The sequence below is a fragment of the Helicoverpa armigera genome, chromosome 2, assembly GCF_030705265.1.
Source record: "Helicoverpa armigera isolate CAAS_96S chromosome 2, ASM3070526v1, whole genome shotgun sequence".
Taxonomy (NCBI): Eukaryota; Metazoa; Arthropoda; class Insecta; order Lepidoptera; family Noctuidae; genus Helicoverpa; species Helicoverpa armigera.
The window spans coordinates 11,212,826-11,235,948 of NC_087121.1; the positions used below are offsets into that span (position 1 = coordinate 11,212,826).

The window sequence follows — 23,123 nt, forward strand, 5'->3', positions numbered from 1 at the left end:
TGTGTATAACCAACACAAAGTAATTAATCAGTTTATAGAAAACAGTGACATAATTTTCGGTCTACCTAGTAATTATCGTTTATTGACGTATACCGACGTAATATGAATATAAATTACACACTGATGATTTTCAAATTGATATTTAACAAAGAATTGCGTATGCGGAAACTCGAATATATCAATCAGAATGTTGGTTTGTTGAAAAATTCCATAAAAATCACCCAATTTAGGAACTAAAACAATTTTGATTACGAAAATCTACGCCACCCAAAATCATCAACCTGAAAATCGAATTTGGGATATCAAAACGGCCTTTTCAAAATCAACATCAACAAATAAGCAAAATAATTTTACCTTATGTAAAGCGAAGTCTTTCAAAAAGGAAAAAAATAAAACAACTTTCAAGTAATCCAGAGATAAAAGTAGTTTTTGAAATTGAAAGTAAACAGGAACAAAATAAGGATTTTGCAAAACACTGTTTGTTTTTAATTTATTTGGTTCTCACAATCTGATAACGGTAAATATAAAATTATGTAGAACATATTGCTAAATTCCACGGCTACTCTTTTATTTGGATTGGTCATCGTCTATGGCTGGCCGTGAAAACGCAAAACCTAAAATTTTTGAGATTTTTCTATTTTTTTATTAAATTATATAAAATCTGGCGTCTACCATTATAACCTAAGGCTCAAAGTGCACCAACTTTAACATCAGCGTTTTAAAAACAACAATCAAATTCAATTTTCAAAGTAAACAGTTGTTTTAAGAAACCAGCCGTTTACATTGTCGGTATACTTGGTTTTCAGCCGTCAGTCCTTAATTGGGGTTGGGTATCATTTACGTCCATTTATTTATATAAGCGGTCATCTCGTATTCAACCCTTTGTAGCCTTATCATCTTTCACGCATCGTTCGTCAATTCTATTTTCGAAATAGAGGTTAAAATTAGAACCATCATCCTAATTGGTCTGTTGGTTAAATAGGTTGGTATATATTTACATTTCTTAAAATAGCTTTTTTTTTTTTTAGCGACGTAAAATCATCAAATGACCCGCTGTGGGTTAGCAGCGGTGAGGGAGTGTCAGACTCTTACTGACTAAAATCGTCGTGTTCCGTCATAGGCCTTTTATGTACCAGGGCCGCGGTATCTCTTTCGAACAACCCGCAGCTTTCGAACAACCCGCAGCTTTCGAACAACCCGCAGCTTTCGAACAACCCGCAGTTCTTAAAATAGCTTAAGAAATAATATAGCTGACCCAATTTGGATGAAAAAACCATAAGTACCGCTGGCTATTTGCAACTATAAAACCACTTTAAAATTCAAATATTGTATGAGTATGGCCCAGGTTCATGAGAATTCTCCCCCTACAAAAAAAGCACATAACAGCATTTAGCAGTAAAAATAAAAATCTAACAAACGTCTTTTCCGTCAAAAGGTAAGGAAAGAAACACGCTCGAAGCGCACATGAACGAAAATTAAGAAAATGAGTCCGCCATACAAAGCCGGGGAAAGAAAGATGTCAAAAGTTCAAGGTTACTCGTCGCAAACGAAAAGAAGCGACTACGTATGTGTATGTGAGCGTGACGCATATACACAAAGGTAGGGTCGACGAGACGCGAACATCTTGCTTTGTGTCTTACTTGTCAAAAAAGCGCCAAAGAATTGTTTTTCCAAAGAAGTATTTGTCAAAATCTACATTATGTATACAGCAAGCTTTGCCAAGAACTTACTTTGATTTAGTTATTGATAATAATTAATATCACAATTAAAATTCAAATTATCTTATGACAGAAAAGAATCCATGATGGACATGCAAGCAGCGTATTATGCACCAAAATCTTTCCCGCGGTTTCACCCGCGTCCTGTAGGAACTACTGCCCGTACCGGGATAAAATATAGCTATATTACTCGGGCAGAGTGTAGCTTTCCAACAGTGAAAGGATTTGAGCACAAACAAATAAAAATATGTTTCCTTTTAATTAGGTATATTAGGTACCACCAAAAAGTTCATAATGCGTTATGTATTTCCTTGACATATCCTTCGGGATTTCCCATTGAAAAACCTTGAGAGATTTTTATTACTTATCTTAAGAGACTATAAAAAAGACATTATCAAATATAATAGCTTCCTTTTACCTTGTGAAGCATTTACGGTAACCTTTTATATGGAAAATTACGAAAATCGTGAACCAAAAAGTGTGTTTCCGTCTAATTTATCTGAAGTTTTTAATTTGCGATCATCTTTTTTTTAAATGGTCATTCATCAAATTTTAATGACCCCTCCCGCTGTGGGTGCAACGTAAGGGAGTGTCAGACTCTTGCTGATTAAAACCCATCATGTTCCTTATTAAACCCTTTAGTATATACCAGGGCCACGGTAACTCTTTCGAACATTGTTTTCAACTGTAATATAGTTATTTTGTTGGTTTTGAACCCCGTTCCAAAATTCATGTTTGAACAAAATCTTGTCAGTTGTTGTCATGGAAACCGTTTCTCCTCTTGAATAATAAACATGTTGAAAATCTGTTGCCACGGAGGTCCTAATCCCTTTACCATGGAATTTTTCGTCCATATTTTCATAAAAAGTTGACGAAGTCAAAGTCACGTTGTAACCCTGAACCATTACAACATTATTTACTTTTTTTTCTTTTTTCACGTGTTTTTTCAAAGTCGCATGTATCAAATATGATACATACGCTAGAGGCCCGCGATACTGACTTTGCTACGTATAAAGTACACCATTTTGTTACAAAAACTGATAATGAAGAACCCCTCGACCGATTTTGTGCAAACTTTACATAAAATTTCTACTAAATAGTCCGAACAAAGCCTAAACGTTTGGTTTAGACAGGTGAGATTTATAAAATAAAAATGAAAATTGGCATGTACTTTTATATACAGATAAAAACAGCTACATTTAACATTTCCGACCTACATACACAAAGTAAATATTGTGAGTTTAATTTAAAGTTTCCACAGTGAATTGCGGAGCTAGTTGATAAAACTGTGTCATCTCGATTAAAGTTTTACGCGCTGTAGTAAAAACTTTTGATTGTAACATTCATTAATTGTTGGACCTCGGACGAAAATAGACAAATTCCTGGTTCATTTCAACTGTATTTACTATGCAACTACATTGTAAAAAGAACTTTAACAAACCGACTAAGTGCGAGTCGGATTCGCATTAAAACATTTGTTTTATCTTCGTTTTCAGAATTTGTTGTGACAACAGCTACAGAAATACAACAACTGCGTAGAAATATGTTAGGGTTTATGAGAAAGGTACTGCCTGATGATTGACAGATGTGCATATAAACAGACAAACAGGGAAGTCTCAGTAATAAGGCCTTGTTTAATATTTTGGTACGCAACACTGTTAAAGTTAATTAATTAGTAAAAATCTGTTTGCCCTTGACTTCACTTAGTAAAGAAGTCATTTCAACAAGTCTTAAAAAAAACAGATAATTAAATACATACCTCAAAGACAGACTATCTTTATCCATAGGCAGATGAGGTCGAGAGCGGCCGATGTCAGCAGCGACAAAGCGCAGTTTAAGTCCGGGTAGCAGGCTCGGTTCCCGGTTGATGGCAGCTACAGCTACTGGCATAGCTCCTAGCACCGTCTGGAAATAATAAACTTATTTTAGTATTTCTTTAACAGCTGTATGTAACTACTGTTATATAAAATTAAAATCAAAAATCATTTATTCAAAGTAGGCTGAAAAACAGCACTTTTTCAACGTTAGGATTACATAACACAGCCCCAAAAACCCTTCACTATGTTCTATTTGTTATTACTGAGAAGAAGTGGCGCAACAAACTTCCCAGCATAGTAATGGGAACTATGTACATACTTTGATAAATAGCTCCTTTGTATAAGGTAACTTAAGTTCATGTAGCCTTAAAAACGTTCCCAATGTTTTGTATTTATTGATATGTTACTAAAGATGAAACTGATATTAGACCCATGTAAGTTATATCACATTCCTATCCCTTATAAGAATAATAACAATTAGATCAAGTATTGGGAATTCCCCTCAGACCATTTACCTAAATGGGAGATACCATTGCTCATACTCGTATGAACATCTGTTTACAGTTTTTACTTAGCTTTGGTACAGGTATGATATCTTTTTCTTTTCTTTTTGGCTGAATTGCACGGTCCGTGGTCACATCTTTTTGGCAGACTGCCACCCGTGACCCAGGTTGGTACAATTCAGCCGTAACGTTGGATAAAGAAAAAGGGTATCGGTACCTAGATAAAATGTATGTTACTTAAAGATAGTGTAGTTTCTTAACAGTGAAATAATTTTTCTCAATGGGTCAGCAGTTTAAACGTTTCCTCTTAAGTTTTGTATAGAAGTAAAGACGTCGCTCTTAAATTCCCATCATGTACATATAAATACTTTTAAGTATAGACCCTTTATATACCATCACACCTGACAAGTCGGCATAGTTTACTAAGGCGACAAACGCCCACGGACTGACCCATTGTCGGTCCATTAATTTTAAAAGCCCTTACGCCCTAGGGCGAAGTTAAAAGTCTTTATTTAGCCGCAAAGTAGCAATATGGTTAAGGTTAGTGACTAAAATAGTTAGTGGGAAGTCTTACATTTTCATTTTAAGACATAGGAAGAGTAGCTAGTCGATTAGGTACTTAAGCTATTTATTCCTATAAGACCCCGCAGACTAGACTAAACTATTGACCAACTATCTTATGTAAAGCGAATGAATCATACTTGTGTATTGTGTATGTATATGTATTTTATTTATTTACTTATGTACATTTTATTACATAAGCAGAGTTAATGTCACAGGCATTCTCTCCAGTCAACCAAAAGATTAGACTAGGTATAGTAAATGTATGATGTAAATGGATGCGAGAAGCCGAAAATCGATCTCAGTGGCGTGCACTTGGAGAGGCCTATGTCCAGCAGTGGACTGCGATAGGCTGATGATGATGAGTAAATGTATATGAACATTGTCTTAGTATGCGTAGGCTCAGGAATGTATAGTGGCCGATTTACCATAAATTTTTATTGACTAGATACCCTTTTTTACCCTTTTTTATTTACGATATTTGTATGTCAAAGTTGTCAGAGTTATCCTCCATAGCACGTTTAGGGTGAAGAGCGAGACATAACATAGTATGATAACAATACGCCCCAGACATATAAATTCAAGCCGTACAAAAGGCCTTGTTCACAGCCTGAATATAAACGACCCTTAGAGTATCCGCACACTGCAAACTTTTAGTCGGCCGATAGATTATTTTACTAATAGATGAAGTTGTGGTGGCCTAGTGGGTAAAGAACCAATCTCTCGAGTATGAGGGTGTGGGTTCGATTCCAGTTCAGGCTAGTACAATGCAACTTTTTTTAAGTTTGTAGGTATGTACTTTCTAAGTATATCTTGGACACCAATGGCTGATAAAAAGGTGAAGGAAAACATATCGAGGAAACCTGAACTATATAGTCTGAAATCCCCAACCCGCATTGAGCAAGCGTGGTGATTAATGCTCAATCCTTCTCCGTGTGAGAGGAGGCCGCAGCCCAGCAGTGGGACGATAAAAAAGGCTGAACCTGAAGCTGAATTATAGTACCTATGCACATTACAAAGATCAGGTATTTAGCCGGTACCAGACCGACTGATAACTGTTATTGGAATTTTTTGCTTGCCGTCGCGTCCGGTCAACTATCGGCCGACTGTGTAGTTTGCAGTGTGCTGGTACTCTTTCTGACATAATTCTGTACATGACATGTCTTCATATTGTGACCTATTCGTGTCTAAGTTACATATGCGTAAACTAAAATTGGGGATTTAGGGAAGCAAATCATGAATACTGAATGCTTTGTATGTATTTTGCTTTATATTCATCTTGATATCACTAGAAGTTATCAAGGACATGCGAAATACTGCGAGTCTAATTTTTGAAATCCATATACTTTCTGTCTTATGTGTAACAGGCCCTCGACAGCTGTAACTTAACCTAAATCCCATATACAATTTTTAACGCCAAAGTGCACAGACAACATAAACGTCAGTTATCTTATTTATGAATTTTCACGTTCAATTTTCAAAGTAAACAGTTGTTTTATGAAAAACGGATGCGGGACGCTTATGTTGTTGGTGAAAACAGAAAGCTGCTCGCGAAGAGAGATGCCTTACTTAGCTTCTACATTACCATTCTCTTCCTTTTATTAGGTAAATAATAAACACAACAAAGGTCCAGTAAAACGGACATAAAAAAATATTTAACCTTTATATGCAATAGGCAATGCTAACAACTTATAAAGTACAGAATAATCTAACAAAACAAAAACAGACCAACATTGCTATCAAAGTAAACAGTCGAAACTTATGAACATGGAGAACAAAATGACTAGCAGAGATGTCATAATTCAAAATCTCTTAAGAAAGTAGCGCGCCAAAATTCCCACATCTTCCGGGGACAGGGAACGTTACTAACTCCACCCTTATACCCGTCCATAATTTTCAGAATAAAATCACCAATCAATCAAGACCAATCTTTGACAGACGGGTTTTGAGTTGACAAGGATCCCACACCTCATTAGTTCTGGTCACTGATCACGCCCACCTATTGCTTGACCTACAAGAAGGCGCCTGACCTACCTTCCTTATGGCATCTCTGTCATTCCTTCCTCCGTGCTTATGAATTAAATATTATTCCTTATACAGTTTACTGAGAAAACCCTTGTTACTAGTGCGCAGTTATCCCATTCACTGCGTAGCTAGTTGATGATTGTTTAACCTTGTATAATGTTAAAATATGCCAGTCCTAGTTTCAACTTGTGATGTAACTCGGCGTGGGCAGGTTAACTTACAGGGCTGTCAATCTTGGAGAATCGATTAAACAATGCTGTATTGTATTCGTGACAGCTGTGTTGCTGGGACGTTTGTTCTTCACCGCTTGTTCTTCCCAGCCATAACACTAGGAAGTGGTTAAAGGGAGTTTTGGGAATGCTGTCCTATGGTGATTTTGACGTGAAAAAGTGCCTGGTAAGTGGTTTTGACTTTGACTTTTAATCCCCGATTTGCTCGGAATTGATAGTACAGCGATGAGAGTTCGGAGAAAATCAGGGTATTTCGTGGAGTCCAGACCAAACTCAAAATGGTATTAGATTTTTTTTTCGCTAGTTAACAAAAATAATTACCTTACAATAAAAAAATACACTAAATGCTTCACATAGAAGTAAAAAATATTGTTCTACGTTTAATAAATACATTTTGCATGAAACAATATTTTTATTGAAATTCATTGTTTCGTTGAATGTTATGCTAAAAATGTGCGGAATTTTGGAGAATTCACAACTCAGTCGCGGGGAATTGAGATGATTTTATTGGTAGCATTTTATACAAATTGAGTTTTAATTTGAACAACATAACATGATTAATTGGTTGTGTGCTTATAGTAAAATAATTAAAGCATTTAAGAACAAATTTTTTATAACTGGTATGCACCATTTATGAAAAAAATACATTTTGTAACTGGTATGCATTTAGATACGACTTTGGAGCTACATCAAATTCGAAGTTCGGTAATAGTTCACTCGTGTGATTATCAAACTTCGTAGCTACTTGATATGAATTTACAGTAAATATCAAAGACATATTGACTTACTAACTGTTCCATGCGGTTTTACCCACGTTCTGAGAGAATTCCTTTCCGCAACCAGGTAAGCCTGTGACACTCTGTAGCCTTACATTCAAATCGGTTCAGTAGTTTTGGCGTGAAAGTCCGACAGACATAACTTTGAAAATTATTACAGACTAGCCGTTTTCCCTCGGTTTAACCCGCGCCCCGTGGGAGCTACTGCCCGCACCGGGATAAAATATAGCCTATGTTAGTCGCAGATAATATAGCTTTCAAATGATGAAAGAATATTTAAAATTGGTCCAGTAGTTTTTCAGTTTATCTATTAGAACCAAACAAACAAAGTCTTCATAATATTAGTATAGATTTAGTGAGGATTATTTCTTATTTAACTTACATTGGGAAAATTCAATACTGAGTCTAATATTTTCCTAACGTAAATTATTACCAGTCTAGTCTATTCGCCAAAATCCACCACGTTGTTACATTACATTGTTACCTACTTAATGTACCTAAGTTTGTTACTATTACCATTTTCACTTGAACATGCGCTCTCATATTTAAGGACTTCCGACTCTCTCTGACTCATGTAGATTCCAAATACTCATATTATTGATTCGTCGAAATCGAGACATCGAAGAGCATTCTAGAGAACCATTCACTGTTTTGCTCTAAGGCACTTTAGTATACCGGCTTCGAGAAATCAACTCCACACTGAACGTGCGTCGCGTATTATCGGTCGCCAGAACCGACAAATGTATAGAAAACCACTTTACTACACAAACTTAAACAACAGTTGAACACTTGTCTAAAAAAAGTTAGGTTGCAAAATGGACCTAATTTCAACGTCATAGTCAGACATTTTTTAGACAAGTGTTCAACAGACGTTTAAAAGTTTTTGTGGTACGACGGTTGATCCTTCACGCTCAACCGATGATACGTTAGAACGCCCATTGAACATTTACGATACACTCGACGTATTTTCCATCATATATGAACGCTTCCTAAAGTGTCTACTGAGCAAGGAAAAACAAAAGAAATTCGACACGGCGTACAAGGTTTGATTAAATGAGAAAATTAATTATTATTACGTAACAAATTGTTTGAGGAAAATTTTATTTATTGCCTGTAATTTATTTACTAATATTTTATGGGCTCATTGAGGCTGGTACGTATCCTATATTTATGTTTATTTTCTTTTTCTTTTGGCTGTCTCTTTTGTAATAACTTAATTAGGCGAAGACACTGGCCAAATGACTGACAAATAGAGATAGAAAGAACTATTTTTCCAACGGCGTGCTTAAAACCCATCCTCGAATAATATTCTGTCGCCGTATCCTATAAAAGATAAAGCTATTTTTTTTTGTGAGTAAACCATTACACTATTTTAAATACAATATAAGCTTGTGAGTGTGTATGTTTCTTACTTCTTCGCGTGTAAACAGCTGAACTTCAATGACACTTTTTGCTACTTTCCGTACGGATACAGAAAGAAGTTACACCAGAAAGCAAGTTAAATCGCTGGGAAAATAACAAAATACCTAACTTAGCTGAAACCACGACGCAACCAAAGTAATCATTCACTCTACCCACTGCCACAACTCACCCACACAAGCACATCTGTGATTGCTCATTGCAAACCTCAAAACGACTCGAAAGGTATTCATTTAATTAGGTCAGTTTGTCGCACTCATGGAGAACAAAATGACTAGCGGAGGTGCCATAACGGGAAATCGCCCAAGAAAGTAGCGCCCCAAAATTTCAGTTTTCTATCAATAGCATTATATAGTACTACTCTTCCCAAATGCTGTAGACCAGTGATATAATTTGACCAAGCAGAAGGCGCCTGACTCAACTGCATTTGGCATCTCCGCTCATTCCTTACTCCGTGGCCGGACTCCGGTCTACACAAGAATGACCAGGCAACATGTCCTTGGTTACAATTTTAATTAGTTGAGCTGCAGGACGGTCCCTTGACTGAAATGCGGGATTGGAAGCCTAGAGGTCAGTGACCGGTAGTGACCTATTTGCTAAATTCGTCGTTGCGTAATGTGCAAATGTGGTGTATGAATGGTTTATTAATCTATGAAGTCGTAATGGGTGTAGTAATTTGCATAATTTTAATCATAGATTGTAAGATAATTTATCGCGATTTCACTCATGTCCAGTGGCAAGTAACTTCCCGCGTTTGGATAAAATATAGCCTATGTCACCCGGTGTTAGTGTAGCTTCCTAACAGTAAAAGTTCAGTTATTTAGTAGTTTTTCCTGTAAAAACAAAGATACAAAAATAAAACTCGTAGTATCATATATATACCTTCTCATTCCAGGTACCAGGGCAACCTGATACCTTTTCGCAAGATCTGTTATCACACTTTCCTGGTACGACAGGAACTTTTAGAGAAAACCATAATATTTTACACAAACCATAATCTGTTTAGGCTTAATTCAGTTTAGGAATTTTCCTTTTGGATAAGAATTGAATTAGTTTTAATTAAACCCAGTCAACTTTCTGAAACTTGTTTATCGAGGAGGACGCGACCCGGCATTCAAATCGTGCCGTTGTAATTATTTTAAATCACAAAACTATGTACTCGTGTTGAATGTGTAATGTTAGTTAGTTAATTCAGCTTTTGTAATCAATAAACTCATTCATCTAAATGAGAAAGGTATAACTAAAGTTGTTCGGTACATGAGTTTCGAAAGGGAGGTTTTTCTCACAAAGGTACAAATAAAAAATTGCTTAAACATTATTTTCATGTATCAACTTTAAACTATAATGGCCTTACTACAAAAACTAACACACCTGACTTACACTTGTCTAAAAAAATTGTGGCTGCAAAATGAACCATATGTCAACGTCATAATTTGTCATTTTTTTAGACAAGTCTTAAACTGACGTCTAAAAGTTTTTGTGGTAAGACGGTTAATTTCCATCCAAATCCGTTAAGTAGTTTTGGTTAACTCACACATACAAACTTTCAATATAAAAATGACTTGCTATACTACTAGTGTTATCTGCTAGCCGTTTTGTTGACCGAAATAAACTCAGGTGACTTGCAACTTTTTGATTAAAAAAACTTAACAAATGCCGTCACACAAAACCTGCTAAATGAACCGTGTAAAACGCCAAACTTTTCTCTCCGCACAACGACATATTGAAAAGGGGCTTTTTTCATCTTGGTCAGGAAAAAGCCGTCAAAGAGGAAACCAATATACTCTGTCATGAACACGATTTACTCAATTTACATAAGGAAGGTATTGGTATTACAGAAGTGGGGTAAAGTCACATAATATACCATGGAGAACATAATGATGGACGGAGATGTCACAATGGAAAATCTTCTAAGAAAGTAACACCACCTAATGCGGGTGTTTTGGCTATATATATACGCCGTCTATGTAACCCACCCATTTTTTTTAAACCGAATTATAATCATCGGCACGAATCTTGAGCGCTGACCTTCACCTGCGCAGAAGTAATTTATTGGGTCCCTTTTGTGGTATGAAGTGAGGCGCGGGAGCGGGCTAAAGCGGTGATTGGCCCGCAGTGCATCGCGTCATAGCCGTCACTCGGGATTAGTTCTTTGCTAATAAATCACTTCTGCGCAGATGTAGGTCAGAGCTCAAGATTTGTGACGATAACTATACCAATCAATCTTATGTAGATGTCTCAAGGACAACGGCTCATTATTTTACTAGTACCTGGTCGTTTAGGTTACGCCTATCGTACGTTTTGACCTAGAAAAAGGCGCCTGACCTACCTGCCTTATGGCATCTCCACTAACCTGTCCATACTCCATGTAATATACCAATTGGCCCGTAATATGCAGCATTTTGCAAATCTAGGTTATGTTCATCATGGCCCAGATTGAATTGCTACGCGAATGCAATTCAATAGTTTGTATGGAATCTAATCCATCGAGATAAGCTAGCTCTATAATTTTGTTTTCAGATCATTATCATAATCATCGTATTCACATCATAGTCCATATTCCTCACTAGCTTTTGCCTGCAATTTCAGATGCATCCCGTAAGTTCTACGTTACTCACCCGTGTAAAAAGTTGCTATAAATGGGCTATCTAACATCGAAATGAATTTTCATAGTGGACTTCAGTATTTCCTAAGATTAGAAACCAATAAAAAACTATTACAATACATACAATTATGTCGATTTATTAGTGTAGATAAGTACTTAATGACAATATTATTGCGTTTAGTAAAATTAAGCCCTGTTGCAATTAGCTGCAGAGTTCATTAACCTCTACAGAAGTCATTACTCAGTCAGGCCACTAGGTAATTAAGTATTCTAATTTACTACTACATTGAGTTGACTTTTCCGCACTCTCAAGTTTGTACATCGTGTCGCTTTTAGTTGCCGTCCAGCAGTTCTCATGGGAGGTATGATGTTAATTCTAGGTCTTTGTGAAACTGACTATTAGAGGAAAACTTTAGTTTATCAGTAACTAGCTGGTGCCCGCGACTTCGTCTGCGCAGGTTTAGTATTTCGAACAATATGTTTACAAATTGTAGCCTATGCGTTATTCTGATGTATAAGCTATATTATTGTAAAGTTTCATTAAAATCCATTCAGTAGTTTTTGCGTGAAAGAGTAACAAACATCCATACATCCATACATACAAACTTTCGCGTTTATAATATTAGTAGGACTAGCCGTTTAAACGCGGTCTCACTCGCGTCCCGTGGGAACTACTGCTCAAACTGCAGCCGTTAAAATGCAGCCTATGTAACTTGGGAAGAGTGTAATTTTTCAACGTCAAACCATTTCGGAGCCTTTAGGGTACAAGAAACAAAAAATAGTTTTCTCTTCATTATATCAGTAAATACATATCTATTAATAGGGAATTTCTCACAACTGTCTGTAGGACTTATTTTCCACTTCCTTTACTCTATGTTTCGCCCTCCTCCCACGAAAATTACTAGAAGAAGTAACAAACATACACACACAAACTTGCGTCTTTGTAACATTATGTTTTCCAAGAAAATATCTAGAAATACTTTACAAAGACATCTCATAACATACATATTCAGTCTGTCTGTGACATTTCTATTAAACTGACTCCTTAAAGGTCACTTTCACTACAAAGTAAGGCTGTGAACAAACAGATTACAGTTACAAATAGTATTGGCTTAGACACTTAATTTGCTGGACACGCCATGACGACAAATCTCTGTGTGGAAAAGTCTGCCAATTTACGCGCGAGGGCAAGGGAAGGGCACAAATTGTGATAAATAACTTATAAATACATACATTATCGACAATACGCACACAGCACAGCACGCAAGACAAAACTGTCAAACACAAACATAAACTTTATACACACATATTTACAAGTAAGTAAAATAAGCTACTACTCCAATCTGTAAAATTTTTAAAAAAAACGTGCTGTGTACAGACGACCTACCTCAATCTGTCAAATGTCTACATATAGATTTTCAACCTTATCACAAATAGTGGAACGTTAATGTTCGATTGGTAAAATTTAACAGATTCCGATAGGTTGACCTGCTGGCGTCTGTAATAAGCTCTAGAAAGCGGTAATGACGTCTCCAGTTGGTTGAATGCTCTAAGAATGTTGGTGAACTTACGTGGTGAAATGAAGCGGCGATTTCCACATCCTTATTCGTCAACGGTGATGGATGATATAGCCGAGTCGATTGACTTCGCCAACAATTTATTGGAACCACGGATATTTGTTGGTGTTCATTGTTTACTTTCTATGCAAGTGGATGTTTTGTTATCATTGTGTATGTATTTTTGTAGTAAGCATTTGGAGAAAAGCGATATATAGAGTGACTGGTAATTAGTTGACTTGAATACCTATGTGATTTCACTTATGATTATAAATAATTATCCCAAAGAAACTTACTGTTATTCTCACTCAATCACAATAGCAAAACAATTAAACTGAACTTGGACTCTCGCCTAAGAAAGTTGTTGTCAGAGTAAAAATTGATAATTTGATTAATTTAAAAAAATATTTCACTACTGGTTTGAAACTACACTATCTTCAGGTGACGCGAACTATATTTTACGCGATTACGGGAAGTACCTGCTCTCAACAGGACCCGGATAAATCTAATCTCAACCTAGTTATCTCGGCAATCCGATAACCCTTTGGTAAAACTGATTGTCAGCCTTTCTGTATTTGACTACCTTATCTATTTGTCAAACATCACTTATACTCTTTGCGAGAGGTTTTTACCCTCGTAAATTCATCAAGGTCGAATATTAAGTGCCTAAAAGCACCCCATTAAAAGGGTCTTATAATATTCCCATAACTTAATGGGCGTCGCTAATTTGGAAAGCGACAAAGATTCTATAATAAAATATATTTCGGCTTCATTCGCATACTGTGGGATTTAATTCGCCCACTATAGCATTTCTCAATAAATAGGCAACTTAAACTTAAAAAAAAATCGGTGCAGAAATTCCGGTGATTATTTTTCCGACCCAAATATCGACCAATAGAATTGCACCATTCGACGTCACGTGGTACAACCTACATGGTATTATACTGATAATTTTTTGAATATTTTCTCTGGTCGTTGCTATGTCAAACTGACAGGTTGTGGCCGACATTTGGGACGGAAAAATAATCCCCCGAATACCACACGAGCTTCAAAATTCTCTGGCATTTCCCTCAAGGTTCCCTGCAAACAAATAAAGTCGTCAAGTTTTTCAGGAAAAATCACTCGCGCTTCGCGCTCGTTATTTTTTAACCTGAAAAACTTGACTCCTTCATTTGTTTGCAACGAACCTATCGGAAAATACCCGATAATTTTGAAGCTCTTATGGTATTATAAGTGAAAAAATAAATTAAAGGCGTAAGGTAATTTTCAGTGTCACAACCTTGATATTGTGTCAAAAAGGCCGTGAAAATTGAGCGTAATTCCGTTATAGCATACATAATTGCATTAAAAATTATTCAATGTATGAAGATCTCTACTGCCCGAGTATTAAAGTAGGTGTCTAAAGATTATTTTCAGTTGTATAACTACAATTTACAATTAGTAATATCAAACTCTTCAGTGTTTTAGCACTAATTTAAGGAATTAAAAAACTATAAGTATTAGGATAGCTTGTTTTTCGCTGAACAAAAGCCACTGATTCGCAATTACAATTTTAATTTCAAACTGAAAATATGAATTCTCTAACAAATTAAAACATGATCACCATCACCATATTATATTTCGCAACTAAAAACCGTAACATCTTAATTAAAATTCATTTTTTAATTTTTCACATTTTCGTGTCAAAAATGTTCTTCACTTGAAGAAAAATGCTTTCAGGATATTCCTCGCTTATATTTTGCATTCCGGGTGACGTGAGCCACATTATTCATCATTGTAATATGATATGACGTCACAAAAGCCTGGTGAAATAATAAAGACAAGAGTTGGTAAGTACCTCCTTTATTAATAAACAGTAAAATGTAAGAAGTGGTTCTTAATATAGATAAATTGTCGCATGAGTTTCCATTCCACGGTAAGACATACACATCATCTCCCGAGCCCAGTTTTTATCTCAATACTTTGTAAGATGATTGAACATTAAACATCCTTGGCAGTCGTTACGGGTAGTCAGAAGCCAGTAAGTCTGACGCCAGTCAAACCAAGGGGTATCGGATTGCCCTTCTTGTAATGCACTGGTACTCAGCTGAATCCGGTTAGACTGGAAGCCGACCCCAACATGATTGGGAAAAAGGCTCGGAGGATGATGATGACTTTGTAATATGATGATATTTGTTTAACCTAATGCTAAACTCAAAAATTCCATCAGCCTACGAAAACAAACAGAAAGTTTTAAGTTCCAGGAATGTTTCTTCTACAACCTGAGACCTCTCACCCTTCTAAGTTACCTAGTGTTAGACCCTTAACTAATGTTATTCCCTACATAATATAAAATCCCCAAAGACGAACTAGGAGTACGTTATTAACAAAGATAAATTGACCCATTATTTACACTAGATTGCAGAAGCAACGACCTACAGACACACTTGATGTCATCCGTCTATGTACATATTGTAGGCTTTTTTCTAGAAATAAATGAAAGCTTTTAACCCGATGACCTACATACTTTGAGTTAATCAATGACGTTATTTATATATCTTTTTTTAAATAAAAATATATATGAACCAAGCTCTTGAGTATAAGTGGGTTCGGTTCCAGGACAGGCAAGTAGAAATACAGCTATTTTAAGTATATCTTGGACACCTTTGGCCGAGGAGGTGAGATAAGCAGTCGCTCCTTGTAAAACACTGGTACTCCACTGCATCCAGTAAGACTGGAAGTCGACCCCAACATAGTTGATGATAACTAGCTGTATATTTTTACCTACAATCTAATATATTATCAATACATCTGAGAGCTATTTATGTTTCTGAGAAAGCTATTTTCGTATAAGAACAGCTTATTGCTCTGCTCACTAGACTCAAAGGGGGTATTGTTATATTTTTAAACGACCACAAATAAATTGCAACGCAAATATTTTTAACGAACTCCGAAAACGCAGAGGTTTTCAATCCGACCTTTACTTCTTTTTCTGTGACCTTTTTTTGTAGTTTTCATAACAATTCAACAGCAACTGACATACAGCTTACTTTATTTTTGTATAACTATGTATATGGATTTACAGTAAAAACAAATCGTGTTTGTAAAATGTTGATAGACAACGGTTACTTTGAAAGAAAAAACGAATTTTCTTTTGTCATGTTTTCAGACTGCGTAATAAACGACTTAATTGAAAAACCTTTCCCCTGCTTCCTTAAACTGGCAAGTGACTTTTCCTCAACGAAGTTTCAAATCAAGTGAACCCACTGAGAACAAACATCCTAATTCATTTATTTTCTTGGAAATAAAAAAAAACTATTTATATACCTACATTTATTTTTCATGCTAAATAGGCCTATAATGGCGTCCACGGCTGATTTCGGCCACGGCGGCTGTTCTCATTTTAAGGAGATCGGCCAGCTGCGCAGGTCATATTATAGTGCACGAGCATCTGCGCAGACACAGGTGCACTCCCAATCCTTCACTCTCATAGCCCGATGGGACGGCAATCCGACGCAAGACCGACATTTACGTGCTCTCCGATGCACGGGTGAATCAATCACCAACTTCCAGACTACGGGCTGCTTTGTGAAAGTTTAAGAAAACCCACAAAGCGATTTCGGCCCGACCCGGGAATCGAACCCGAGACCTCGAGGACAGCAGCCGCGCTTGCGACCACTAGACCAATGAGGCAGTCAAATAGGCCTATAGATAAAATGCATCGGTCTTGAAGACTAACATAAGTATGTAATATATTACTAGCTTTCACCCGCGGTTTCACCCGCGTCCCGAGATAACTGCTTGCCGTAGTTAATTTCGACAAACACCTACACCTATAAATAAATCAATCCTGTACCTACTCAAGATGCGTACCTGCATAATTTTCTGTTTAATAAGAATTTTACGTTAAACAGATTTTTTTTATCATAAGTCTCAAAAATCGTCCGTTACTTTAAAATCTAAAAGTCTTTTTTTAGATTCCTTTTTCACGTGAAATAATGAAGGATGAACTTGTCACAATATTGATCATGGTCTACTGGCAAAGACTTTTGTCATAATCTCAAAAGGTGCTCAAGGGTCCTTAAGCACCTCAAGCTTGAGTGGAGTTTCAAAAGACGACCGATGCCTTTCGTCTCAAAAATATGTAAAAAATTGTCTGTCCGAACCATTTGTTTGGTTATTTTTAGTATACCCAAAATATCTACAGAGGAAGATCTTTCTCATATTTTTCATATGAGATAGATAGAAAGAGGATGCAAACTATCTATCACCAAAAGGGTCATAAGCCCTTTTAAATTAATCAAACAATTCTGTCAACCAGCTCGTATCAAAAGGGCGTAAGTTAGTCCTATTCAAGCGACAAAATGTACCTTTTTCACACGTTGCCAATCTTTGAGACCCTTATCATTCGAGCCGTTATATGTATAGTCTATCTTTTTTATGGAGAACAAAAGGACTAGCGGAGATGTCATAACGCAAAATTTCCTAAGGAAGTAGCGCGCCAAAATGCGGGTGTTTGGGGGACGAAGAACGTTACTAGCTCCGCCTTTATACGCTTTCTATATAATCCGCCCATTATTTTAACACAAAATCAGCAATCAATCAAGAAAAATCTTTGACAGAATGGTTTTGATTTGACAATCAACCCGAAGCTGTCCTTAGTTCTAGTAACTAATCAACACTCCTACCTTACGTTGCTTGACCTACCTTCCTTACGGTATCTCTACTAACTTTCCTTTCTCCGTGATCTATACCTCTATCCTTATAAATCATTCGCGTTGATTGATACGCACATGGATAGGTTACAGAAATTCAGATATCCGGCCGAATAGGGTCTTGAGTTTTCCGCGTAAATTCTATGAGCGATTCTGAGAAAAATGGAAGTCTATTATTTAAGGAAGTACGAAAAAATGAAGGAAGTGAAAAAACGAGGTTCGTGAAATAAGGAAGAATGGAACAATATTCTCTCTGTTATATTTTTTATTCGGTGACATTGAAACCTTTGTAAAGGTCAGGACTAGATGCAGTGAAAAATTATAGCACTCATTTTTTTAGAACATAAAAAATACTGTGATTGAATGAGTCCATAATATCTTTCGACTGAAGTAAAATATACAATGCTGGGATAGGATAAAAAAATATTATTAAAGTACCAACCATCAAATGTTTCCTCATAGTTAGCGAATAAGTCAGTGGAACTTGAGCTGGAGAAAAATAGGTCGTATCCTCTAACCCTCAGTTTTAAAATATACATACTTAACTACTACTACTACTCACTAACGGCCGTCCCCAATCTTCAATACATCTGTTGATTTGCTTACTAGAGACTAGAGATAGAAAGACATTACTTGTATGGGGCTAATTCAAATTCTATCTCTATTAAGCCATCAACAAAAGGAATATTGGGAATACCCGATAATACTTACAGTCACCATAAAATTTCCCAAAAAAAAAAGAAAACTAAAACTGCCTCGTTGGTCTAGTGGTCGCAGGCGCGGCTGCTGAGCACGAGGTCTCGGGTTCGATTCCCGGGACGGGCCGAAATCGCTTTGTGGGTTTTCTTAAACTTTCACAAAGCAGCCCGTAGTCTGGAAGTTGGTGATTGATTCACCCGTGCATCGGAAAGCACGTAAATGTCGGTCCTGCGCCTAATCTCTTTCCGGTCGTGTCGGATTGCCGTCCCATCGGGTTATGAGAGTGAAGGAATAGGGAGTGCACATGTGTCTGCGCAAATGCTCGTGCACTATAATATGTCCTGCGCAGCTGGCTGATCTCCTTACATGAGAACATCCGCCGTGGCCGAACTCGCCCGTGGACGCCATTACCATAAAATTAATAAGAATTCTGAAAGCCTAGTTTAAACATCACTTTTTCCAGAAACAGCTTATTTATTCGAGAAACATATTTGCCAACGTGGCTAACTGAGTAAACATTCGATACAGCAACACAGTTTATCTGAATTGGCATTGGAATTGAAAACTATAATTAGTTTTCACAGCCAATTGTTTTCAAACCCTATTGAGAATAAATCATTAGTATTTGTAAACCCTTATTGATTGTAACACAAAAGCTACACTCCTCTTTAATAGCATAGGCTATATTTTATCCCGATACATGCAGTAGTGCCCACAGGATGTGAGCAAACCCGCAGGAAAACGGCTACGGCTAACTAAAAAAATGTACCGCTAAAACACATTACATTTCAAATCTATACTCAATATAGTAGATCAAACCCTCTTTCTCTAAAATGTCCAAATTTTTTATTAAAAGTTTTAGTATTTAGTAATGGCCCATTATTTTAGACAGTAATGACATCTGACCATCAGAATGATGTTCCAAATAATAATAACAATATCCTTTTTATAAAAGACCAGTGTCGTAACTAGGCAGTTACTAGTTTCACGAGAAATCATTTCGGACCAAAGTACCAGTCTATAAAGGCGTCTTATTGTCCGCAAAAAGTCTCAGACACATTTGGTTTTAACGATGTTTGTATCTTAAAAAATAAATGGACTTGATTCTATTAAACCAATATACCTACCAATTCTATTACGCATCAAATAAAAAGGTCGTATTACGCAACTATCATACAGTACACAAAATAGATAAAAACCGGCCAAGTGCGAGTCGGACTCGCTCACGTCGCGTCACGTCGGAGTCGTCGTGTTGAGTGATAAATAATTTTATTAAATTAGCAAAAAAATTACGTTTGTTGTATGGGAGCCCCCCAAAATGTTTATTTTATTCTTTTTTTTTCTAGTTTACAGTATTTGTTGTTATAGCGGCAACAGAAATACATCATCTGTGAAAATTTCTACTCTCTTACTATCACGGTTCATGAGATACAGCCTGATGACGGACGGACAGACAGAGGAGCGAAAACAATAGGGTCCCGTTTTACCCTATGGGTACAAAACCCTAAAAAGCAAATTGAAGGCGTAGGAGATACTCTTTGTTTATATAATTTGACTACTCAATTTTCTCTAGTAATCTGATTGATATTATATAAGACGAAGGATACTGGTTGGTTGTTTTTTTATGGAAAAGAAATGCACACACATTCTCAAATAGAACTCATAACATAACATACATAAAAACTGTATTTAGTTTTCTTTACCTATATAAAGAGGACCTGAGAACATTTGGGTTGTAGAAATGAAAAAGTTAACGAATTTTTTTTTAAGAGGCTGTTAAGAATACAGCTAGCAATGAAACGTATTTCTAATATTATATAAGGCATATATACAGACAAAAATATACAAGTAAAACTCACCTGACTCCTGCCATAAGCGCCAAGAAATCCAACCGTAATAGTCTTCTCATTCGTCCAATTCCCACTCACGTTAGGGCACACTTTAGCACCTCCACAATCACTGTTCACTATATCGAACAAATTCACTCCTTCCAACTCCATAGTATCCACCGACAAATTCTCCTTTATCAAGTTAGAGGTCAAACTGGAATGTATATTGTCTAAATCTATGGAATTTAACCCATTCTCTGGAATATGACCTCCATCATCGGCCGTCGTTGTGTTTATCACTTTACATTTTTTCCGATTGTCATTTGTCTTCTCAATTTCTTCTGTAATGTTGTATGCATCGTAAATGTCTGTTTTGTTATATTCTATGTAATCTTCTAGATCTATATTTTGTAGTTCTGGATCTTGAATGTTTTCTTCTTCAGTGGAGAAGCCGATTTCGATGATGAAGAGGAATATGAGGTATGTGATGTGGGCCATTTTGGTGGTTTGAGTTCAGGGTTGGTCCATTTTTGTAGTGGTTTCTGTGGAAGATGAAAAGATTGGGTTAGTTGTAAATAATAAGGTTTTTCATGGTGAAAAAAAATTTTGTGTTGTAGTATAGGCTGCCAAATAATCTAGGATACTTTTTTGGTTAACAAAATATATCTAAAAGAGATGTAAATCACAGATATAGATAGTACAAATAAACAATATTTTTTTTATTGCTATTTCCGCTTCATTTTTGTATAAACAGTATTTATCATTTGTGATTAAGTAATTATATAGACTGGCCTTCACTGACAAAAATATCTGTATTGTAACTTAATATTTACAAGCAAATAACATGAAAATCATTCCATTCTTATTCGTTCTTGGAATTCTATTATTATTCTTCAACAGATAAAATATGTGTTATGGTATATTTATTTACTAGTTGTTGACCGCGGTTTCATCCGGGTCCTGAACTCCATCTTACTCTACTTTTTAAGGTCTATAATATGTGTACCAAACATTTAGATCGATTCAGTAGTTTTACCTTGAAAGCGCCGAAATTCGCATTTGTAATATACTCAATACTTTATTGCGTCCCATAATGTATACAAAGTATATACACATAAGTAGGTAAAGATTCTGAAAGTTATCAAACATAATTCCTGAATATGTAATTGATTTTAATTATATTTCTTTTCTTCCGTTTTATCTTGGGTTAAATCAAATTGAATGTAAAAAATAAAAATAAAGTGATTTAACAGGTCATTTCACAAAACAACCGCAATAATAATGATAAACATAAACATCAAAATTGGCTTTAACTTAGTACATAAGCTGATGAATTGTAATAAGTAGCTATAATGACCCAATTTAATTTCTCGAAGTGTATTTTTTTTATTCAAGTACATAATAATTGTCTGGGCCGTTTTTTTGCTCGCAAGTGTATCATAACTACGGAGTAAGATGAGTGGAGATGCCATAATGCAGGCAGATCGAGCGCCTTGTACTAGGTCAAACACGTATGATGCGCATGACCAAAACGATCAGTTACTATAGTGAACTAACGTGGTGTTCGAGTCCTTTGAGACATATGTCCACGATTTTTGGTATCATAATTATGGTATTACAAAAAATGGGCGGGTTCCAGAGAAGGCGTAAAAAGGCGACGACAGTAACTTTTTACGAAGACGCATTTTGGCGCGCTAATTTCTTAGGAGATGTTCCGTTGTGGCACCTCTGCTAGTATTTTTTTTCTCCATGATCATAATTCATAATTTTCTGAGTAGTATTTTTTTGCTCGCAAGTGTATCTAGTATCAACCAACTACTAGAGCTGGGTCGTTTTTTTTTCAAAGATAGATTGCTTGTTTATTTATTCGTTTGCAGTATTTTTCCCTGGGAGTATTTTTCTTAGAAACGTGCCCTAGACCTTGTACAGAGTGTTACAAGATAGATAAAGGGCAGAAGTTTCAACATTTTGTCTGCTGAGCCTTTTCGCACCTGTGTTGGGGTTGGCTTCCAGTCTAATTGAATGCAGCTGATTACTACAATGTTTTACAAGGGTCGCCCCTTGTCGCCCCCTTTGCGAGGGCCTATTTGACTTTCTCAACTTAATTACCAATTACTCTTTAAGTTCATATCTTCATTAGATGCGTCATTTCATTTTTTTTGTGTGTTATATGCCTATGTCTGGATTATATAACTTAAGTCCCTACTACAAAGTACTTTATGTTGAAAAATGATACTTCTGCAAAATATTTTCACCTTCTTATTTTTATTGCGCGCTACTGCAATTTCTAAGTAGAGTTTGTTCTATTTAACTTCATCACACATTTCTGACGAAACCAATGGAATTGCAGTAACACCTCTTTTATTGGAAACCGGTTAAAGTTTTCTTAGCTTCTTTGATAAGTCTTCGATTTGCGGAATAAAATGTTATTTATGTATAATTTATCGTCTTTTACGAAAACTCTAAACTATTTTTTTAGTTTTTCAAGGAATCGAAACTACTGAACCGATAGAAAACTTGGAAAGCAACACTGTCCTGAGGTGACGTAGATTATAGTTTACTCGGGTATGGGAAGTAGTTCCCACCGCGGGATTCAGCTAGTCGTTAATAACTTGATGAACTCTTGTTGTACTGTATCCTACTAATATTATAAACGCGAAAGTTTGTATGTATGGATGTATGGATGTTTGT

The 23,123-nt window shown here is 36.1% G+C and overlaps 1 protein-coding gene across 1 annotated transcript in view; it reads right to left on the bottom strand.

Moving 5' to 3' along the window:
• LOC110379299 (guanylate cyclase 32E) overlaps positions 1 to 20,968 on the bottom strand; it is a 102,204-nt gene extending 81,236 nt beyond the window's left edge. Inside the window, exons 1-2 of the mRNA XM_064039866.1 lie at positions 20,463 to 20,968; positions 3,478 to 3,623 (exon numbers count right to left, since the gene is read on the bottom strand). Of these exons, the coding sequence (XP_063895936.1) occupies positions 3,478 to 3,623; positions 20,463 to 20,930 (614 nt within the window). The 5' untranslated portion in view covers positions 20,931 to 20,968. The remainder of the gene's footprint in view (positions 1 to 3,477; positions 3,624 to 20,462) is intronic.
• Between the last annotated feature and the right edge of the window lie 2,155 nt (positions 20,969 to 23,123).